Consider the following 21684-nt stretch of genomic DNA (forward strand, 5'->3'; position numbering starts at 1 on the left):
GGGTTGGATCGCAGGGGATTGCAAATACCTATGTGAAATGTATAGGATAAAGCAATGTAAGTCGCTTTGGATAAAAGTGTCTGCCAAATGCCTAAATGTAAATGTAAATGCAAATAGAAAGATAGCACTGTACCTCAAAAATGATTTTAGAGTTTTAATGTTTCATCAAATTTATTAAGTGATTATGCACTTATATTTTTAGATCACGGATGTAGAGGTGTGATCACAGCTGGAAATGGGGGTAACACTGCTGGATTCAGTCCAAGGGAGCGAATTTCAAGAGAATCTTTAATTCACATAATAGCCCCCAAGTGCTATACAAAGTTCATACATAAAAGAGCAGGATGTTCTGCACCTATATTGTTTAAAACTATAATATATACCAGATAAAAATAGAGTCCCCTCAGTGAACCTCAGCCATTTCCAGCATTGGGTGCAATGTAATCGTCAAAGCTCATTGCTGAAAACCAAGGTCACTTCCTCTAACCACCCGACTACCTGCCCCCTAGATCTCATCCCCACTCATCTCTTCCAGGCCATCTCTCCATCGGTTATTCACTCTCTGACCCACATTATCAACTCGTCTCTCACCACTGGTACATTTCCTACACTCTTCAAAGAGGCCCGTATTACCCCACTACGAAAGAAACCTACTCTTAATCCTGCACTGTTAGAAAACTACAAACCATCACATCTTCCAGAAAGCCAAGAAACCTGGGACTGGTGATCGATGATCAGCTTAACTTCACAGATCACAATATTAGGAAAATTAGACCCTTCCTATCAGAGCATGCTACGCAAGTCCTAGTACAGGCTCTTGTCCTGTCCAGACTGGACTACTGCAATGCGCTACTGGGTGGACTTCCAGCTTGCACAACCAAACCTCTACAGATGATCCAGAATGCTGCGGCAAGAGTTATCTTTAATGAACCAAAGAGAGTACACGTCACTCCTCTATTCCTTAAACTACACTGGCTCACTATAGTTGTCTCATCAACTTCAAGACTCTGCTCCTGGCCTACAAGACCATCACTGGTTCGGCACCCCCTTATCTTCACTCGCTAATGCAGACATATGTACCCGACAGATCCCTACGTTCTGCAAATGAACTACGTCTTGGGGTGCCATCCCAAAAAGGTAAAAAATCTCTCTCACGTACCTTCTCCGGATCGGTTCCGCCTATGTGGGGTGATCTGCCCGCTGCTACAAGATCTGCAGATTCTGTAGCCATCTTTAAAAAGTGTCTTAAAACACATTTCTTCCGTCAACACATGACTGATCAGTTCTGACTCCTATTTCTTTTCTACTCTTTTTTAAAAAAAATATTAAAAAACTCTAACTTATCTCTGTATACTGTGTTAGGTTATATGAGAGCAGTCTTCTTTTTTGATTGCACTAGTTTATGAATTTAAATCAGATAAAAAAACAAACCACTTTCTAGCACCATTCTGTAAGTGTATTGTAAGTTGCTTTGAATTAAATTGTATACAACAAACACTGCTTTTCTGATATTTATGGTTTCAGCTTATCTTTGGTGAAAACCATCCAATACCATTGACCCTAAATTAAATCTCACAAAGATTTTCAGCCTACAAAACTATGTACAAACATCATTAAGATCTTGCAAGTACAGTCCAATAAATTCTCTTGCATACCATATTTCAGCTTCCTTTTATTGACATCATCAACATTTTCAAGCAAATAATTAAGTTCAGAAGCCTTTAACTTTCCTTCCCTTGTAAACCTTTTCTAAAAAAGTGAAACAAATTGTTTAACTGATGTGCAAATGTGATTAACCACCGTGCTCTATGAGCATCATGTAAACATTCTAGAAAGGCTGCATTGTGTTGCTGTGGGGCCCTCATCTCCAAACCTGCAACTCCAACATTAATAATTTATGATACATTAAACAATTCATGAAACATGGAGATATGATGTTTCCACACCAACAGCAATAATTTATACTTTAAGACTTTTTAATCCTTTATGTAAAATGTAGTTGCTTTAACAAATGCAGTAGTTCACTTAATTCTCTAAATCTCAAACAATTGATCACTTTATTTGCTTGTTGCAAAGTAATTGCCAAACATTTAAAAATGCAATGCAACTATGCCGTCACAAAAATGGTAGAATAATCTTGCACAATAGCTTTTCTAACGTAATAATGCAAGTTAACAGTAAAAGTGCTATTTGGGGGAGAGCACTTTACTTACGCCGATTAAATCATAACATCAACCCAGAAACAATACTGTCTTTTCTGAACATCAACCCAGAAACAAAACTGTCTATTTTATAATTTCACTTCCCAATTCTTTAATATCATTTGTGGTTTCAGTGGTTAAAAATTGTGCTAGAATTAAGGAAATTATTTGCATGTAAACACTTGCACGATGCTCTGGATTTTAGACATAGGCATATTGCAGTAGTTTTGTATTGCATTATTAACAATTGTATTGTTAACAGTACTTTCCAACTTCTCTTTAAATCACTGAAATGTTTATGTTAGTTTCTTATTTCCACTTCTGTGAGTCTATGAGCAAAAAGTGTGCCCAGCCAGCTGGGTCTGAAACATTTTAGTTCAGTGTGCACAGCAGAATTTCCTCAGTTTAATAGCAGCCATTGCTCCAACTTCCATCACGCAGGGTGCTCAGAGCAGCTACACTCTTTGGGGGTGTCAGTAAACTGCAATGAAAGCAATAAGTGTAATTAATAACAACAAATTCTCTTTAAGGAAGTATAACTCATTTTAGTGATCCAAGTCCTATCTACTTAAATTGGGGAGCGGATATCTTTAAAATCGCTCATTAAGGTCACAATTAAACAACATATTTTCTACCAGCAATTGATCATTTTATCTGCTGTACCATAAATTATTTTTTTAAGCTTCAATTATTCTAAATAAGTAATTTTTTCCAGGTGCCTTGGATCCTCTCCATTCACATTCGCAACATTCTGTATAGAGCTCCTCCCTCAGAAAATCACTGATCTTTACTGGACTTCAGTTGCTGGATAAGCTATTTTTATCCTCAAAGAAAAAAGCTATATTTAGTATAACCACCTGAGGTTGACAAAGAACATTGTCTGAGTATGCAGAACCAAGTGCCACCTTGAAATTATAAAGTTCTACAGGTATCTGCATTCTGAGCAGTTTTGAGATATTGAGCCTTAAAGTTTTTTTAAATGTAAATGTACTCAACGTAAATAAAAAACATCACATAATGTACTATATGTTGTCACGGAATAAGAATATGTGAATAACTTGTTTCAGGCTTGTACCCTATTCCTAGAAAGTAGCAAATTAAACTTTCAAGCTTTAGAATGTACAAAGTATACAAATTGTACAAGTAATAAAAACAACCAATAAAAAAACCAACTAATACATTCACAAAACACTGAGTTCTCAAAATATTGAGTAAAACGTTTACAAAATCAGAATAGAAATAACTGTAAATAATTACCTGCGTAAAGGCTGAGCAATCTTACTGCGCGAGGAACTGCTTGTCCCAACAAAAGAAGCTGGTCGAGGTAGAGAACTGCGACTTGTGGTGGAGGTGGTGCTGGGTTTGCTGGGCAGAGGGATACTACTACTAGGAATACAGTTGAGGCTAACTGAGGAAGACATTGTGGTGTTACTCTGTATTGTTGGGCTAACATATGCTGTGGCTTTCGGATGTGGCCGTGTTGTCATTGAAAAGTTACCCACGCTCTGAACTCGCTGCTGTAGCTGTCCAGGGGAAGGAACTAAAACAGAAAACATAGTAATAAGAGTGACAAGGTGAAACATAGTTAGACTATCTGCAACATTTCATTTATTGTAACAGAATATTTTTGTAGTGTAAGTCTTACTTGCAGAATGTATTTTGGTTAGACCATTGTGAGAATCAAAACTCTGACTGTTTCGGAGTAAAGATGATGTTGCACTGTTGCCAGTCAGGGCAGAAACATTAGGTCCACTGAGTACACTGGGAACGCTGGGAGCTCGAATTAGGTTTGGCATGCTCCTCCGTAACTTGTCTGAGAATGAAAGATATTCTGTTTTGAAACATGCAACCTAACAGAATTTCAGGTAGGAAAGCATTTATGAAATTAAATGATCTATCTTAATATATTGATAGGGAAATTAATTACATTAAAGGTGCAATGAACTGGCCTTGTTTATTGTTTTATACTGTTGTATAAGGTCTAGTTATGACGTTTGCGTGATTTTTACATTCAAAAACACCAAAATCAATAAGTAATAGTCTATTTTCTACACGGGTTTTGAGGCCAGCTCTGCAAGCGCTCGGTTTTAATGGACGTGCCGCATAGAAGACTTTATAAGTAGACACCCGCTGCTTTGATTGGATAGCAGTTTGCGTAGTTGGAGCTTTCTGTGAATTTGGATAGAGACGTAACGTTAGGTTACACATTAGCACCATTCACAGTTTTTGCAAGGCATTAGTATTAACTGGAGACCTCCTGTGATTTATTAATTACCTCCCCACATCAGTATTTCATGTGACGCATTCGCACGGGATGATTTTAGTCAAATTTCCTGACTTATTTCCCGGATGTGATGGCAAGGCTTTGCGTATAGTTTGTATAGCCTATACTTGTATTGCGTTTAATGATATATGACCGTAGCTGTCAGCATTTGAGACAAAAGATCACAAACTGGAGACTCCCGGTAACTTATGGATATCACCCAGCACATAATACCAAAACATTTCAAAATAGCCTTCATTGTTCGCAAATGGTGGATAAAATCTTAAAAAATTATATATGAACCTGCCATCGAATCCGATTCGCACAGGCTTAATATCACAGGCAAGTGTTACAAAATGACTAGAGGTCGCCAGGTAATACAAATTTGTGCGAATAGTGCTCAGGGCATATCAAGCGATCTCTAACAAAGCAATAGTGACGCATAGTACAAAATTGTTTTACTCACATAAGATTGCTGCACCATTCCTATTGGATCCAATATTGATGAGATATCACTGCTTTTTAATTTTAGTCATTCCACAAATCCAGTGTCGATCTCTGCCTTGTTCACAAAGGAATCCTCTGATAAATTAATCGAACAAACGCACCATATTTTTCCCACATGAGCTGGAACGTCTTTAAAATTAAACTTTAACCCCGCTTTACTAACGTCGGAATCCGAAGGAAGGTTATGCAGCGACTGTATACTTCCACAACCTGGGTTGGCACAATATTTACATATCTTTAACGGCATTTTTGTAAATTGCTTGCTCGCTCTATCTGGTTCCGGAACACTTGTGTTACTTCAGAATCGTCATGCGCTAACCAGTGGGTGGGGCTAGAGAAGTTGTCGTTGATCATTGTCTATGGAGGCGGTGTTCAACCTATCAATGTCGTCATAGATAGGTGCATTTCAGAACCTGCCGTTCGCTGGGCCTGGTGTCAATAACAGATGTAATCTCAGTAACAAGGATGTTTACAGTTCTGACATTTAAATGATGTTCACGTGAATACGATTCCCTCTTATATAACAAAAGCTTGGGTTATAATTGTGATTTTAATTCATGCCTCCTTTAAAGTGAGAAGGAAAAGAAGAAATGGAAAATGCCTTCTATTGAAACATCAGGGTTATTATTATATTTTACTGACCTGTGTTGCCTCTGTAACTCTGGGGCTCTGTTGTGCTAGAGCTTCGGCTAGATATGTAAAGCTGCTGGTGGGGCAAGCTGTTCAGATGCTGAGGGATGGATGGGCTACGTCTGCACTCTTTCAAGCTGGAGAGGTTCTGTGTGTGAGACGTGCTGCGCTGCATAGAAGCCGTACGGAAGATTCGCGGCTGAGGAGCCGACAGCTGATCATACTCCTCCTCTTCTTCCAGGTCAATCTCACTCCTCATACTACCTCTACGAGCACCAGTGTGCACAGAAAGACTGCCGCTACGGCGAGTGGCTGTGGCAGCGCTGGTCGCATACTCCTGCCGTAGACCTAGCACACATACACCACGTCAATGTAGCAGTCAGCTTACATCCAAAATAATAGTACAGCATTAACTTGTCATCTAAATGTATTGTAAAACTCTGCTGTCTAAAGGAATAGTTAATACAAATAATCTGTCTTATTTTCTTTTGTGTAGTTTGCCTACTAAACTAAATAATAACCGAAAAACAACTGAGCAGTTTCAAAAGACATAGAATATAGAGTAAACAAAATGCAGAGACTTTTAGTTGGCTAACTGACTGCTGTGGTCCCTTTGAACATAATTTTAAATTAAAAGGAGCTACAAGAACATTCTGAAGGTAAAGGTGCATCTGCAATTCTATAGACACGTAATCATTTTTACAGTTTTTAAAGAAATGTTCATGAACATAATATTTCATGCACTTTAGAATTTCCATGCCTTTATGTATATTTTTCTTATTTCTACACTATTATTTCTCTTACAGTATGTCTATAATGTTTTGTGCTAATCGATTTTTAATTTTTTTGGTATTTTTTTTCTACTGTCTATAATATTTGCGCTTAAATGTATAAAGAAAGGCTGTCTTGCAACAATGCCAAATTGCGAAGAGTGATTTAGAAATACAATTTATATAGATATAAAATTTCTATAGAAACAAAATCTTCATAATCATCAGATTTAGTCTGAAAAACATCTCCCCAAAACATGATATTGTACTTGTAACATGGGATAACACGGGTAACACGGAGGAGGAATGGAGATGCACGAGAAACGTAAATCCAAGTCCAAAAGGGGTTTAATGACAACAGACACAGGAAGAGGAACAGGAGAACGGGAGAACGGGGAACGGGGAACGGGGAACGGGGAACGGGGAAGACACAACCAGGTTTACATTACAATACTCAACAAAGAACTGAGGAACACACAGGGCTTAAACACAGGGGGAAAACACTCAGGGAAAACAGAATCAGGTGCAGGACTAATTATCAATGACGAAGGACAGGTGTAAACAATGAACAAGGCAAAACACATGGGGGTTACAGTACTTTAAATTTACTTACTAGGGATGAGCGAGTACAGCATTATCTGTATCTGTTAACCATATGAATTATCTGTATCTGTATCTGTATCTGTATCTGTACTCGGGCTGGGCGGGGCCTAACCCGGAGGTGGGCGGGGCTTTAACCGGTATGTTATTTTAAGCATGCAATTGATATGGGTTGATCAAAAATTTTTATATTTATTGCTGATTAGAAAACTATTTACATGACAGCATCAGCATTGAGCTTCAGATCAATGGTTTTGATCACGATAACAAACGAACTATGTACAGAACAAGTTTTGGAACAATGAATACAACACATGCGGTTGCAATTATGAAGTAAAATGTAATGAACAAGAGTTTTCATCTCAACATAACTTTCTTTTTTTAACTTTTAATTTTTTTATGCTCAGTGTGATTTTTTTATTTCCACACCAGGTATGTGTATGTGTTTGTGTGTGTGTGTGTGTGTGTGTGTGTGTGTGTGTGTGTGTGTGTGTAGCTAATTAATTTGTAATATAGTTTTATACCACTACTACCACTACACTATTTCTTTTTATGAAATACAGCAAGAAAGTGTCAGACACCAAACAAACTGGTAAGAGCCAGCTGACGGTTTAAAAAAGAAAAAAAACTCTGACAGGCAGAGACGTGAGAGTCGCATTCTACCAAGCACCACGTCTGAACAAACCCCACATTTACCAAAACTCTACTGGTTAATAAGTAAGTACTGCAAACCGAAGTAAAAAAACAAACCTGAAGCTGAAGAAACCCTAAACGTTAACGGAAAAGACCCGCGAACCTGAGTAACTGAGGGAGAGACAAACACTGAGAAGAGAACAGCTCTGTGTGTGAGTGAGCAGAGCGGGACACAGTAAGCAACACAATACATCAGTATGTGTGTAGGGGAGGGGCGCTGTGACTAGCCTATCACAGAACGCAGACACAGTCAGCTAGCCACTGAGGATTTTTATTCAATCCGAGCACAGATATTGACTCGTATTACTCGTATGATACTCGAACTCGGCAAAAGTGCTTTTTCCGTACCGGATACTCGTTTCAGCCGAGTATCCGGCTCAACTCTAGTACTTACTCTCCTCCTGCAGTCGAGCCATGACCTCCACATCTGTCATGTCCTGAAGCTTATAGCTAATAGAAATGGAGTCCTCCTCCAGCTCAGAGACACTGAGTTCACTGTCAATGGAAGACTGAGGACTGAGAGGCCGTTGATGATGAACATTATCTGGAAAAAGAAATGCAAAAATGGACACTTAAATCACAGGTAAATTCATAAGACTGCAACATCTCACTAAATGACTACAAAGATCTCAATTTTTTTGCCATTGGTGACATCAAGTTTGCAGGATTGATGTCCTATAATACATCAGCATCACTGTTTTGTTTCAAGATGCACACCTCTAATGTTTTTAGTATTGATACACGGAAATTTTTGCTGCCAGAAAATCACACTCAAGCTCTGTATGATGATTATGATATTTTTCGTCGGAGATCACGCACATTGACTTGTGCGCGTTTTAAAGCTGAACTTTAAATGCAACCGAATCGTCACAAGTGAATGATCAGCGGAACGTTCTGTCAGTAACTGATGATGTAGATCACGTGGGCCGTCATCCTGCAGATCCTGATATCGTTGAAGCTCATTTTTAAGCAACAACAGAGAGTTTTTCGACCTTAAAATGATCTCTTTAAAATTATTTTAGTGGTAGGACAACTCTTAACTGGACGAATTTTACTACTCAGTCTGTTTCCTGTTTCGACCAGATTTGTGATAGTTTATGAACCATAACGTTTTTATCTACATTTAGCATAAGCATTACTGATCAGCATGTAAACATTTGTGACCATGTGAAAACCCAGGTTAAAGACTTATTATCTAGCATTGATTTCAATTTTATCTTTAAAATGGCATTATTCAGTCAATATTGAAGATTTGTTACATATTTTGACAGAATATTCTTTCTGTAGGATGAATTTGTGTATAAAACAGTAAAAAGACTTTTCCTGTGTTTTCAGAAGCAGGTTCACATTTTGTAATGAACAATGTTCTAATTGGGAAATTATGTAAAGATAGAAGTAGTTCTGGTATGAATGGCATGGAAAGGCTAATTTAGGAAGTCACTTTGTTTTATGGTTATTATGAGAGCATTTTATTTGTTAAATTACATTTGTTGTCTTGACTTGATAAATGGATTTCAAAATATAAAACAAATGGCCTGATAAAATATTATTAATATTACTTTTATATTAATTTATCCATGTGAGCTAAATTGATTAAATATTTATAATTTGTTATTTTCAAAAACATGTTGTCTGGACCCCCGTTTGGAAAATAAAATAAAGACCGGACCTCTCAGAACTTTAATTGAATACCCCTGATCTAGTTCAACGCAAGTCTCCAAACCATCACCATGGCAGAGCAAGCAAAAAAACAAAGAGGAAAAGAGAGAGAGTGATTGGACACGAGCCCAAATCTATATTTGACGGAGTGTTATGCTTGTAAACGATGACTACCAAACCACAATAAATGTTTTATGGTCAAAAGTTGCTGATTCCTTAGTTCATGCATGTAGGCTAATGTTATCGGTATCTATAGTTACTATATGCACTATTCCCATAGCAAGTTGAGTGTAAGTTAGAGATTCCACCTATTACACAAAGCACAATGCCTGGTCGCGAGTGTGTTTCCAAAAATATAAATACAATTATTTGCGTTGGTTACTTAGCACATTCACGTCTATGCTTTGTGTTTTCTATGACTGCAAATGTGTTATGTAGCTAACTTTAGTACATTAGCTGCTATGCAGCTAGCACGCTATGCGCCTACGGCTAACAACTAGCTGCTACCTCAGAATGTAGTTAGAGCAATTAGTATAGCCCAGTAGTTTACCCCGCGGGAACCAAAAGAGTGCATTAGTACATGCACAGTTTATGAAGTGACATGTCGTAAAAGCGGTTTCTGCCTAGTCAACAAATTCACGTGTATTGCGCTGCCCACAGGGAAGCTTATACAGCGACAGTATTTACGACATTGATAACAGAATTGCACTTATCAACCACACACACCAAAGTTCTCTGTTGCTGCTTTAAGCTTGTTTACTGTACATTAACAGACTAACTGTTACTCTGTGTTTTGCCTGTTGTTTTTATTAAAATGATTCTGCACATTATATAAACTTCTTGTATTAGCAGGAGCTTCTGAGTTTGACTTTAACTTGACTACTGTTATGCATAGAATAATTCTAGAACTACAATGTTTAGATGATTGGTAAAAAAGTATGCTTGAGTTTCAATGACAGAAAAAATTATATATTTTGTATTGTTTTAAAATATGTTACTTGCTAATATTGCATACTGTGAAAAACGCCTAAAGAGTTTGTTTGCAAAGTACAGTAATACACAAGTCAGGACATTCAAGGTTCTTTTAAAACACAGTTAGAAACCTTATGTTTCCTCTTAAAGGACGGCCTCTGCTGTTAATGTGCATCAAGTAAATGTGTCCAGAAGTCTCAACAGCAATTCAAAAATATGTGTTAAGATACACATCTTTTTTAAACAGAAACATTGCAGAAGGGATGTGTATGCTTCATATAACAGGAGATGGCCAGGCTCACTGTGTGTAGCTGTGTGATAGAGGAATGTTGGAGATCTCTCCGTTAGACTTGAGCAGTTCCTCACGGTGACAGACTGCTGGTAGTTTTGTGAGTGTGAATCTGGGTCAGAAGATACAAGACAGTTTACTCATGATAGTAAAAGTCTGGAGTTTTCATTAACATTGAGAATGCATATTGGCTCCCAAGGGGTGAAAAAGATGTATATCATTAAAAAAACACCATTCATATATTTTGTTGCTGATGCAAAGGCTGTGCTTCCAATAAAATTATATTATCTTTTTGCAGATTTGCAAATTATTTGGATACTGTGTTCAGTCACTATACTGTAGCGTAGGATGTATAATCTGGTTCTTAAGGCTCCAGGTGAGCCGAACTGAGCACTTTAAAGATACTAAAAATAACATGGTTTGATTTCTTTTGATATTTATTGTAACATAATTCCCATAGTGCTGTTTCATAGTTTTATTGAGATTACTATTATTCTAAAATGAGAAATATATAAATTAAAAATAACGGATTCTAAACCTTTGAGGTTTATTAGGCTTACACAGTTAGAGGAGGAATATGAAGGATTAATAATGTGAAGGTCTTTTCAATCTTGTGTCACAAAAAAATGGGAGATGTGTTACCTGTTTGTTCAGTTAGTGCAGGTTTAGTAAAGGGTTTAGAACAGCTGGTCACAGATGAGATTCCATCCAAAGGGCTGTAAAGAAGGCTTGAAGACACACAGCTCGAGAGGAGCCCTCTCCATCTTTTGGCTAGTGTGAAAAGGTTAGTGCTTTAATTAACCTTAACATTAATAGAGTACTACTATGATTAGACTGTAGTGTTGGATGTCAATGTAGCCTTAACTGTTAGTATAAAAGGCTCCTAAATTACCGTACTTTTTGTACATTCTTTTCTTTTCTTTTCTTTTCTTCAATACAAAATACTATCATCCCATTTATAAAATAGTGATAAAAATATGAAAGTCAAATAATGAAGTTGTTGTTATATCTGATAAACCACCCTGGCCACATTAAGGGAAGGGTTCACATTACGATAAAGGTAGACTGTAACTAAAAGGTTAAACTTTGTTTTCAGAACATGGGTATATGGTGTTATAGCTGAGACTTCAGAACTTAAGGGAGATATTTTTGAAAACTATTTCAGCTTCTGCATTATTTTTAGGTCAGTAATAAAAATAGTTCAATACTAAGTTATTGGTATTCAAACAGAGCTCTTTCTGAAATCTGCAGATGTTGTCGAGAACGTTTTTCTGTATCGGTTATTCCTTTGGATCGGTCCATATATAAATAATGTATGAGGAGCATACATAGAGATGTGTGTTGTGAATTTGCAGGCACTCTGAGCTTTTGAAAGGCCAGATTCAGTGAGCCTGGCTGTCTGCTAATGGGGTCATGAATACAGCTTTGTTCAGACGGTCTCTGAAAACCTTTGTTTTTGTGGGCAATCATGAATGCTTGTTTTTACCCCTATTGGACATGCTAATTGCTTAAAACTCAAAAGTATCATGTTTTGTTTGACTACCAATAACCAATACCAATATTTAACGTTTGTCATTTGTTGTAAAATGCAGATTTTACAGACAGGTTTATAAATATAGAAATGGTTTCTATGGCTACCATCTTACCTGCCAGCAAAAGAATCCTTACACAAGTAGTGAAAATAGATAATTTGCTACTCTCCTTACTCTGAACTTACGACTTTGGCAAGACAAATGGCACAAGTGATGCATAATGTGTTTAAAGAGGTGACAACAATGTCGGATCCTTATGGATAAGATTACCACATAACACTCTAAAAACAGCTGTGTTAAAAACAACATATTTTGTGTTCAGTTAAGGACTACACATTATTGTGTTTTCCTCAATTGAACACATCAAAACACATTTTGTGTTACTTTTAACACTTTAAAACCTGGATAACACAAACAATGTGTTAAAATTAAAACATCCATTTTAAGTGTGTGTTTTTACTTTCTATTTTTAAGTTTTAAAAATCCATGGCACTCGCAAGGTCATGTTTAATTGTCAAAGAATGTACATAAACTTAAAGACTTGAACACATGCATGAACTTTAATTCCTTGTGTCTAACATGTATGAGAATGGTGGATAACAATGCTGACAGGCTGAGGTAGGCCTATGTACATGTAATTATTATATGCTGATGCTGTTTTTTTTTCTTTTTTTCCTGTGTATTGGATGCTCCTGTCACCAAAACAAATTCCTTGTACGTGCAAACATACTTGGCAATAAAGCTCTTTCTGATTCTGATTATATGCATACTGTAGTACACAGTACTTGGTACCTTGGTCCAGTTTGTAGCACAATGAGCGTTTGGCTAATTCCACCTCTGCTCTGGGGTTGTCCAGCACATGTCTACACCACTGTAGAGCGCTCAGGAGAAAATGTGGGAACAGCTTGGCTTTTGGAGACACATATAACCTGGTCATATAAAACATAAACTTGGTCAAACAAGCATTACGCAGACATTTTTATGTTATTATTTTGGGGAATTACAGTTTAATTATCAGTTAACTTCACAAAATTACCACTTAATTACAGTTGAAAGAAAAAGTATGTGAACCCTTTGGGCTTACTTGGATTTCTTCATAAATTGGTCATAAAATGTGTTCTGATCTTCATCTAAGTCACTACAATAGAGAAACACAGTCTGCTTAAACTAATACCGCACAAACATTATACGTTTTCATGCTTTTATTGAACACAACATGTAAACATTCATAGTGCAGGGTGGAAAAAGTATGTGAAACCCTAGGCTAATGACTTCTCCAAGAGCTAATTGGAGCCAGGAGTCAGCCAACCTGGGGTCCAATCAATGTGATGAGATTGGATGTGTTGATTAAAGCTGGCCTGTCCAATAAAAAACACACACCAGTTTTGAGTTTGCTGTTCTGAAGAAGCGTTGTCTGATGTGAACCATGCCTCGCACAAAAGAGCTCTCAGAAGACCTACGATCAAGAATTGTTGACTTACATAAAGCTTACATAAAAGGGCTACAAAAGTATATCTAAAAGCCTTGATGTCCATGTGTCCACGGTAAGACAGATTGTCTACAAATGGAGAAAGTTCAGCACTGTTGCTACACTCCCTAGGCGTGGTCGTCCTGTAAATATGACTGCAAGAGCACAGCGCAGAATGCTCAATGAGGTGAAGAAGAATCCTAGAGTGTCAGCTAAACACTTACAGAAATCTCTGGCACATGCTAACATTTTTGTTGACAAATCTACAATAAGGAAAACATTAAACAAGAATGGACTTCATGGGAGGACACCACGGAGGAAGCGACTGCTGTCAAAAAAAACATTGCAGCACGTTTGAAGTTTGCAAAAGAGCACCTGGATGTTCCACAGCACTACTGGCAAAACATTCTGTGGACAGATGAAACCAAAATTGAGTTGTTTGGAAAGAACACACAACGCTATGTGTGGAGAACAAAAGGCACAGCACACCAACATCAAAACCTCATCCCAACTGTGAAATATGGTGGAGGGGGCATCATGGTTTGGGACTGCTTTGCTGCCTCAGGCCCTGGACGGGTTACTGTCATCGATGGAAAAATGAATTCCAAATTTTATCAAGACATTTGCAGGAAAACTTAAGACCATCTGTCCGCCAACTGAAGCTTAACAGAGGATGGACGATGCAACAGGACAACGACCCAAAGCATAGAAGTAAATCAACAACAGAATGGCTTCAACAGAAGAAAATACGCCTTCTGGAATTGCCCAGTCAGAGTCCTGAGCTCAACCCGATTGAGATGCTGTGGCATGACCTCAAGAGAGCGATTCACACCAGACATCCCAAGAATATTGCTGAACTGAAACACTTTTGTAAAGAGGAATGGTCCAAAATTTATCCTGACCGTTGTGCAGGTCTGATCTGCAACTATAGGAAACGTTTGGTTGAGGTTATTGCTGCCAAAGGAGGGTCAACCAGTTATTAAACCCAAAGGTTCACATACTTTTTCCACCCTGCACTATGAATGTTTACATGTTGTGTTCAATAAAAACATGAAAACGTATAATGTTTGTGCGGTATTAGATTAAGCAGACTGTGTTTCTCTATTGTTGTGACTTAGATGAAGATCAGAACACATTTTATGACCAATTTATGAAGAAATCCAAGTAAGCCCAAAGGGTTCACATACTTTTTCTTTCAACTGTATATAAATGTTAGCAAAGCTCTACAGACTTGTTTACGAAATCAATAAATGCAAAAACTCATTAAACCATCTCAATAAAAATGCAACATCTGTGATAACTGAGTATGAGGTGTCATGCTGTGGATTTTGCAACATTGATTCACAAAAACTGGTTTAGAGCAGTTAAAATGCCTAAATTGACAGAAAGGGGTAATGGGTTAAAGGTCAAGAGTCCACATTTGTATGTGAAATATGTTTTATTAATATCCCTAGACATACTGTATTAACTGAGTAGCACTTTATTTTTCAGTCCTGTTTCCCATGTACATACTGTGTACTTATTACAGTAAATGCAATAACTTGGCAATAATTAAGTGCTAAGCCTGAACCTATACCTAAACCTAAACTTATACAACCAGTACTTGCTTAGGTAAGTACACTGCTAGTACATTATGTGAACACGTACTGTAAAATTAAGTGCAACCATTAACTGTATATGAGGAGAGTTATCACATAGAGAGTGTAACAGATTTAGCTTTTTTTTTCTCCCTTCAGTGCAACAGTTCAGTTCCTTTGTTATGGTAAAATGAAAACACAACAGTGAAACACTGTATGTGTGCGCCACCCTGTTCCAATAAACACCAAAAAACATCTCTATAAATGTAAATTATTGCTGTCCCCAACGAACAGAGTAAGACATCCCCAACCATTTGGGCTTTTCATACACACAATAACCCAAGAACTGAGCAAGAAATCTAGTAAACTTCCCATTCTTTTTTTGCGTTATTTGGCCCATATAAAACGGTTCTTGTCAACAAAAAAGACCGTTATACATCATTATCAATATTAGGCTATGTAAAATATGAATATAGATTCATATCCAAAATCAGTACCAGTTATGATCAGACTCTCCATCGCAGGGAAGAATAACATCAAGGTTCAAAATTTCAACCTCATCCAATACAGTACCATCATCATCCACATCAGCATCACTCACTGACGGCGGATGTAAACATGTATAGCGTTCTTCTGATTTGCCCAGTCCAAACGAAAGTGTCGACAGAGGTGAAATCCAGTAATTCCCTGTGTAATACGAAGCAGTGTCTGGGCCGATGATACAGGCCGGTGATGGTGATGATGATTGTCGGGAGCTGGAGATGCAGTTATTCGCAGCGTTTGCTCTCGTTCGCAACTGTTCGTTTTGTCTCTCCAATTTTCGGACGAGCTCTTGCAGCTTTTTAACCTCCACCTCTGCATTCGTGATTTTACTGTTGCCGTTGACGTCCGCCATCATTCGTGGATTAAACAATAGTTCATCCATTGAATAAAAAAGCATATGAACAGTAGTAAGATGGTGGCGGAGTGTTGTTTACCCTATACCGCTTGGACTGCTTGCCTTTCATTCGGTTTACATGCTGCCGCATTGCTCAGATGCTGATCTTTGTGTCTCCTCCCCCTCGAATCGATTCAAAACATGAACCATTCACAGTACAGGGCAGCTCTTCAGAATTATTTTATTAAAAAAAAAATATATAATTTTATGCAATGGAACAGTAAAAGCATTGTTTTGCATTGTTTACTTATGCAGAATGACGCAGACAGTCATCTTAACAATAGTCAACTTATATAGAAAATAATAATAATAAATTAATCAATGATATGAAGAAAATAAATAATATTGATAATACAAATAATACAAAGAATAATAAAAAGAAATACTGAAACCTGAATGACAGAAATATGCAAAGCCATTATTTAAAATATGCTGTATAGGCTAAAGAAAAAAAGAAAAACTAAACATGTATTGAAGATTATACAAAAGGTTATTATAAAAATTATAATAATAATAAAAAATTGAGAGGGAACCAAAGCAGAAAGAAAAAACACCTCAGGCCAGAGAGTGGGGGAGGGGGGGGGGGTTAATCTACAATTCACATTAAGTAAACATTTAAAGATCGCATTTCACATGTAGTTTTTGCCAATCTCCCTTTAATCTTGACTGCAACAGTTGTATTGCATAGCCTACGTCGTGTCTTCGAAGAGAAATTGTTTTATCAAATTATTTTTTTTGCCGTGCTTTTCTGGGAGAGTGGCCAATAAAAGGAATAGGATCCCTTTGACGACACAGGGATCCAGAATTATAAAAATGCGAAACAAGTGCTTGGGGAGTGTAATCAAGTACACAAATAGTATACATCCAACTCGTTTTATAACAAGTTGACCATGTTAAGCACGAGAAGCCAGCAAGTTTAACAGTGTAAAGAAGTCAGAATGCATGACGTCACGATACCCGATCTTTTAGCTTTTCCAAAGTTTGAGCCCAAAGTCTAATGGTGTCCTTTCTACACACTAAGAATTTCTGGGTTAGAAAATAACCCAACCTTAACCCAGCTGCTGGGTAACTATGGGACAGAACACGCGCTGGGTTATTTTGACCCAAGTGCTGGGTTGAACCATTTGACCCAAATGCTGGGTTGTTTGTTTGACCCAACTACACTCTAAAAAACGCTGGGTTATTTGTTTAACCCAACAGCTGGGTTGAGCCTGTTGGGTCATTTTGTTGGGTTATTTTCTTAGTGTTGGGTCATTTTTTGAGTAACCCAAACGCTGGGTTACCAGTCTGGTCCAATTGAGTGACAGTTGAGAGAGTAAACCCCTCCCACTCCTCGACGCATCAGACAAACTTTACCTTCGCGGGCATTTTGATCCACTTCATCTCGGAAAGCTGTTAATCGAAGAATAAAAGGTATGTTTTACGAGTTTTTAATGTATAAAACTATTACTGTAAAAAAAATGCAAAAGTATGCAAAATTCGGCTGTTCGCATTAGGTTTGAAAGTAACGTTACAATCTAGCTTCGTTAGCTTTGGATAGCTAGTCTGTAACGTTATGCCCACGTTGTTCTAATTTACAGCTTTTTAATCATTTAAACTTCCTTTTTGTTGAACATTTCCTCTGAAATGTGTGACTTGTGTGAGGAATTTAGTTCAGTAACTTACGCATCTTGATATTAGTTTAAGGTCGACACGAGAGCGTCGTGTCAAAAGCAAATATCCAGCTCATTTTTTTATTTTAAATACCGCTAATGTTCGGTGACGGAACTTAGATTTAAGAGTCTTTTAGACGAGAATGTAGTTGTTAAGAACACAAATACGTGATTTATATATAAACATAACACCTCTTTGAGATTTTGTTAAGACGCTGTCGGAGGTGTGAGCTTCAGGCGGTCAGCGGTCGTGTCTCCGTGGAGAGCAGCTCTATCTCGGCCATTGCTTCGGGAATAGCCGCTGGCTCTTATAACGTTAGTGGTTAACAATGCGATATAGTTAATTTTGGGTATATGAGACGAACAATTGTTGCTCTTTTTAGACTTATACTTATTCCCGAGTGTGTCGAATTAGTGAAGGGTTGTTTTAACGTTTATAATATTATTTTTTTAAGACTGTATTTCACTTTCTGTACTAGAGCCCACTCTTCTTCTTTCCCCCACTGACAGCGTGCAGAATAACAGCTTATATTAATGGATCATTCTATTCAAGAGAATGTCAACTGGAACGTGGATGTTTTCATAACAGGCTTAAAGGTAAACATTATTTAGGTAAAATCAATGTTAATGTACTTCTTTATATGTTTATTATAATCCATTGTGCTCTGGGTAGCCCAGTTTCCTTACATTCTTCTCTTGTCTCTTTTTCTCTTTATAGATGAACAAATTGATAAAGAAACCCTCCTGCTGAACATCGGTTTCCAAAAGTGCACGCCACACTGTTGTCTACAACTCCCAGGAAAAGAATCCTCTTTAGTAAGACTGCTCCGTGGATATGTCAGGTTAAGCAGTGCTGAAACCGAAAGAACTAACACTCTTTAAAATGTTTTGTGAGTTTATATGAAGAGGAAAGTTACGGTGTCCCCTTTTCACATCCATAACGCTTGTTTATTTCTTTTTTTATAGAAAACTTGTGCATAGACTTATATTTTATCATATAAATGCGGTTCTATCAACAAGGGTTTAGTAAAATACTTTTTTATAGTGTTTTGAAGTGTTAAGTTGTCTAACTATTTATATTTACTTGTGCCACTTTAATAACCTTGTTAAATGTATATGTTAAAATCTAAACTAATGTAATTTATTGAAGTTACTTTTCTTTAAATATGTATAAACATACATTTCATCAAAGTGTTTTATATGCCATTTTATTGTTCATTGAGCATAACATATTGCATGTTTTTATGAATTCCTTTTGTCTTGCATTTTGATCCTTAATAAAACTATTGATTCTTACTGATGCCTCGAGTATTTCTCTGTGATTTTGTTATTATTATTTTTAAACATTTCGGGTTTGTTTTAAACCATCATTTTTAAGCAAAAGTTGATTTAAATAAAACAACCCAGCATGTTGGGTCAAAGATTTAACCCAACTGGCTGGGTTAAAATAACCCAACGCTGGGTTTGTCCATATTTGACCCAATGTTGGGTTACCAAAATAACCCAAATTGGGTTGTTTTAACCCAGCCTTTTTTTAGAGTGTAGTGGGTCGGATTAACTGTGTTTCTGGGTTAACATAACCTAAACATTGGGTTATATGTTGTCTCATTGCCTTGCTTCTTTTATATTTACCAATAAAAATAAATAATCTGAAGGGAATGTAAAATTATTATAATTTTTCTGTAATACAATTACACAAAACAAATGCAATTGTAAATATGCGTTTTTATTAAATTTATTTCTTTACATTTATTGAATGGGTGCAATTGTCATACATTTCATCCAACACCGACAGACACATAAAAACAAGTTTTTGTAGATTAGTTTCTTTAAAAACACAAAACTGGGTGCATTAGGCACTGTAGATTCCTATTCTATATGTCAACATTCGCAGCATTAGAACACTCAAAAATATATTATTGGCACATGAGAATCAGTTCAAACAGTGTGCCATTAAAACTAAGCCAAACAAAGACTCAAAACAACAGACAATACATGTGACAACTTAAAACATGTTACAAGTGCCCAGAAAAAACTGTTTTCCTTAAAAAATTCCCACATGAAGACTCATGTCCATCAATACGATAAACTGCATGTTGGAGAAATTCCTAAGTAGGAAGAGACTGCTTAGTTAACATCAAGCACAGAAAAGGACTTGAAACAGATCAACTGAGCAACAAGTCAGTTTCAATGGCATGTCCCGAAACAATGGTGAAGCTCTGGGATGTCATTGCTGCCTTGTCCCAAAGGCACAAAATGTGCAGATTACATCACTGGTCTCTGCATTTTGCAAGTATTCCACCATGACAGTCCCCACCTGATAAATATATCACAGTTAGTCTTAAAACATAACTAACATTTAAGTTAAAATGCATTTAATGAACAAACACAGAGGCCTTATAAAAATGCTAATTTTAGAAGAAAATTTCAAAAATCACTTTTAGTATTTTACTTCATTCACTACATTCATACTGTATATCATTTACTTCTGAGGATATACATATATCACACAGTGATGGCCAAAATTACTAGAACACTTGTATTTTTACCAGCTGGAAAATCTATCGTTTGCTGTCCGGTGTCAGAAGGAAATTTGTGTTTAATTTTCCAAACATTATTTTTGTCATTAATTGTAATTATCAGTGAGATTAAGAGGCATAGCTTTTAGCTAATGCAGCTAACGGTTACGTTACCTGAGGGAAAAAAAGCGCGAAAATGCTTAATTTTAAATTATTGCTAGTTGGTTGGATCCGGCACGTCGCAGACACTTGAAAAAATATCCCCTTAGATTAAGTTTTGTATGAAATTATCTAATTCTGACTAAACATTACAAAGTCATATACAGTAGACAAACAGTAACCGAACTATACCATGTATTTCTGACCTAAGGCTTGTTCATACAGTTCCATGAGGATTTAACGTGAAGGATAAAACCTTTTAAAGTAAAAATATGCACACGTACACACACATATATATAGATATAACATAACGATAAAGCGATTGTTAAGGCCTTTTTTTAAATTAGCATGCTAAGCTGCTAAATTACTTAACGTTAATCAATCACAGAATAAAACACTTCCTCCGCACAGCGACAGATCAAATACTGCATTAAATAGTAAAATCAGTGTGCTCTTACCACAAGTTATTAAAAATAATCATATTATCATATTTATTTACCTTATAAAATCAGCATGCTGTGATGTGCGTTGCCGTCTGACAATGAGACGCGTGAAGGATCCAGAAGGTTCGATGAAGTGGAAAAATGAACAAACCGGTTGGGTCAGAATAGGGATGGGCGATACCACCTTTTTTTGATGCGATACGATACCGATACTTTTTCTTGACATTTTATCGATACCGATACCGATATCGATACTGATGATGGACATTATTTTTTATATATATATTTTTTTAAATAAAAATATAATTACAATTAAAGAGAAATTACATACTTGTACTGGCTATTATTAGCAAATTTACAAAAAAAAGTAATTTAAACAAATAAATACAATATTTTAACAACCTTCTTACAAAAATATTGATTAAATAACATAAATCTTAATAAAAGAAACAAAAATAGCACCAACAAAAAATTGCATATTTTCTCTGCCGTTTTATTTTTAAACAGGCCATTTTTCTTAGGGTTTAACATTTTGTTTGTACTGTAATATACTGTATTTTGAAGGAAAACATATTGATTAACTAACAAAAATCTTAATACAATCAATAAAATTACAAACAATATAAACTGTGCATACATTAACTTAACTTTTACGCTTCCTCTAAGCCATCTTGCAATAGCTGGGTTTCAGTCACGTGATTATGATGACGCTCGAAGGCGGGGCGATTTCAGATGGAGGGCAGGAAGTAAATATGGATAATACGTCTATGGAGGAAACCGTTGCGGAGAGTCCGTATTGTATGAAATTAGGAC

At 36.6% G+C, this 21684-nt stretch overlaps 1 protein-coding gene and 2 long non-coding RNA genes across 7 annotated transcripts; 1 reads left to right on the plus strand and 2 right to left on the minus strand.

The window, feature by feature from the left end:
- Positions 1–1659: 1659 nt before the first annotated feature.
- Positions 1660–16189, minus strand: slain1a (SLAIN motif family, member 1a). 5 transcript variants are annotated; one of them, XM_056755282.1, is made up of 10 exons: positions 15659–16189; positions 12909–13045; positions 11227–11355; positions 10598–10696; positions 8059–8208; positions 5614–5949; positions 3847–4014; positions 3704–3741; positions 3459–3609; positions 1660–2682 (listed from the first exon to the last, which is right to left on the minus strand). In XM_056755282.1, the coding sequence occupies exons 1-10, from the start codon at positions 16099–16101 to the stop codon at positions 2675–2677; spliced, it is 1659 nt and encodes a 552-aa protein (XP_056611260.1). In that variant the 5' UTR covers positions 16102–16189; the 3' UTR covers positions 1660–2674. The 5 variants fall into 5 exon arrangements, with proteins under 5 accessions (XP_056611260.1, XP_056611257.1, XP_056611259.1 ...); XM_056755279.1 differs by having other exon boundaries at positions 3459–3741; XM_056755281.1 differs by lacking the exon at positions 11227–11355 and having other exon boundaries at positions 3459–3741.
- A 1097-nt stretch (positions 16190–17286) lies between these two features.
- LOC130427680 (uncharacterized) lies at positions 17287–18819 on the plus strand. Its single transcript, XR_008907338.1, has 3 exons — positions 17287–17511; positions 18261–18347; positions 18469–18819. It is a non-coding gene; the product is annotated as an uncharacterized LOC130427680 (long non-coding RNA).
- A 636-nt stretch (positions 18820–19455) lies between these two features.
- On the minus strand, positions 19456–21182 carry LOC130427679 (uncharacterized). Its single transcript, XR_008907337.1, has 2 exons — positions 20928–21182; positions 19456–20067 (listed from the first exon to the last, which is right to left on the minus strand). It is a non-coding gene; the product is annotated as an uncharacterized LOC130427679 (long non-coding RNA).
- Positions 21183–21684: the final 502 nt, after the last annotated feature.

This window comes from Triplophysa dalaica, chromosome 8, assembly GCF_015846415.1.
Source record: "Triplophysa dalaica isolate WHDGS20190420 chromosome 8, ASM1584641v1, whole genome shotgun sequence".
Taxonomy (NCBI): domain Eukaryota; kingdom Metazoa; phylum Chordata; class Actinopteri; order Cypriniformes; family Nemacheilidae; genus Triplophysa; species Triplophysa dalaica.

Bases quoted from the DNA above. Each gene is read 5' to 3' on its own strand.
- slain1a (XM_056755279.1), bottom strand. From the start codon at position 16,101: ATGCTTTTTTATTCAATGGATGAACTATTGTTTAATCCACGAATGATG. The intron at 10,697-11,226 runs GTAACACATCTC...CTTCTGACCCAG, and splicing joins TGCACTAACTGAACAAACAG to ATTCACACTCACAAAACTAC. The intron at 3,742-3,846 runs GTAAGACTTACA...TTTCTGTTTTAG, and splicing joins AACCAAAATACATTCTGCAA to TTCCTTCCCCTGGACAGCTA.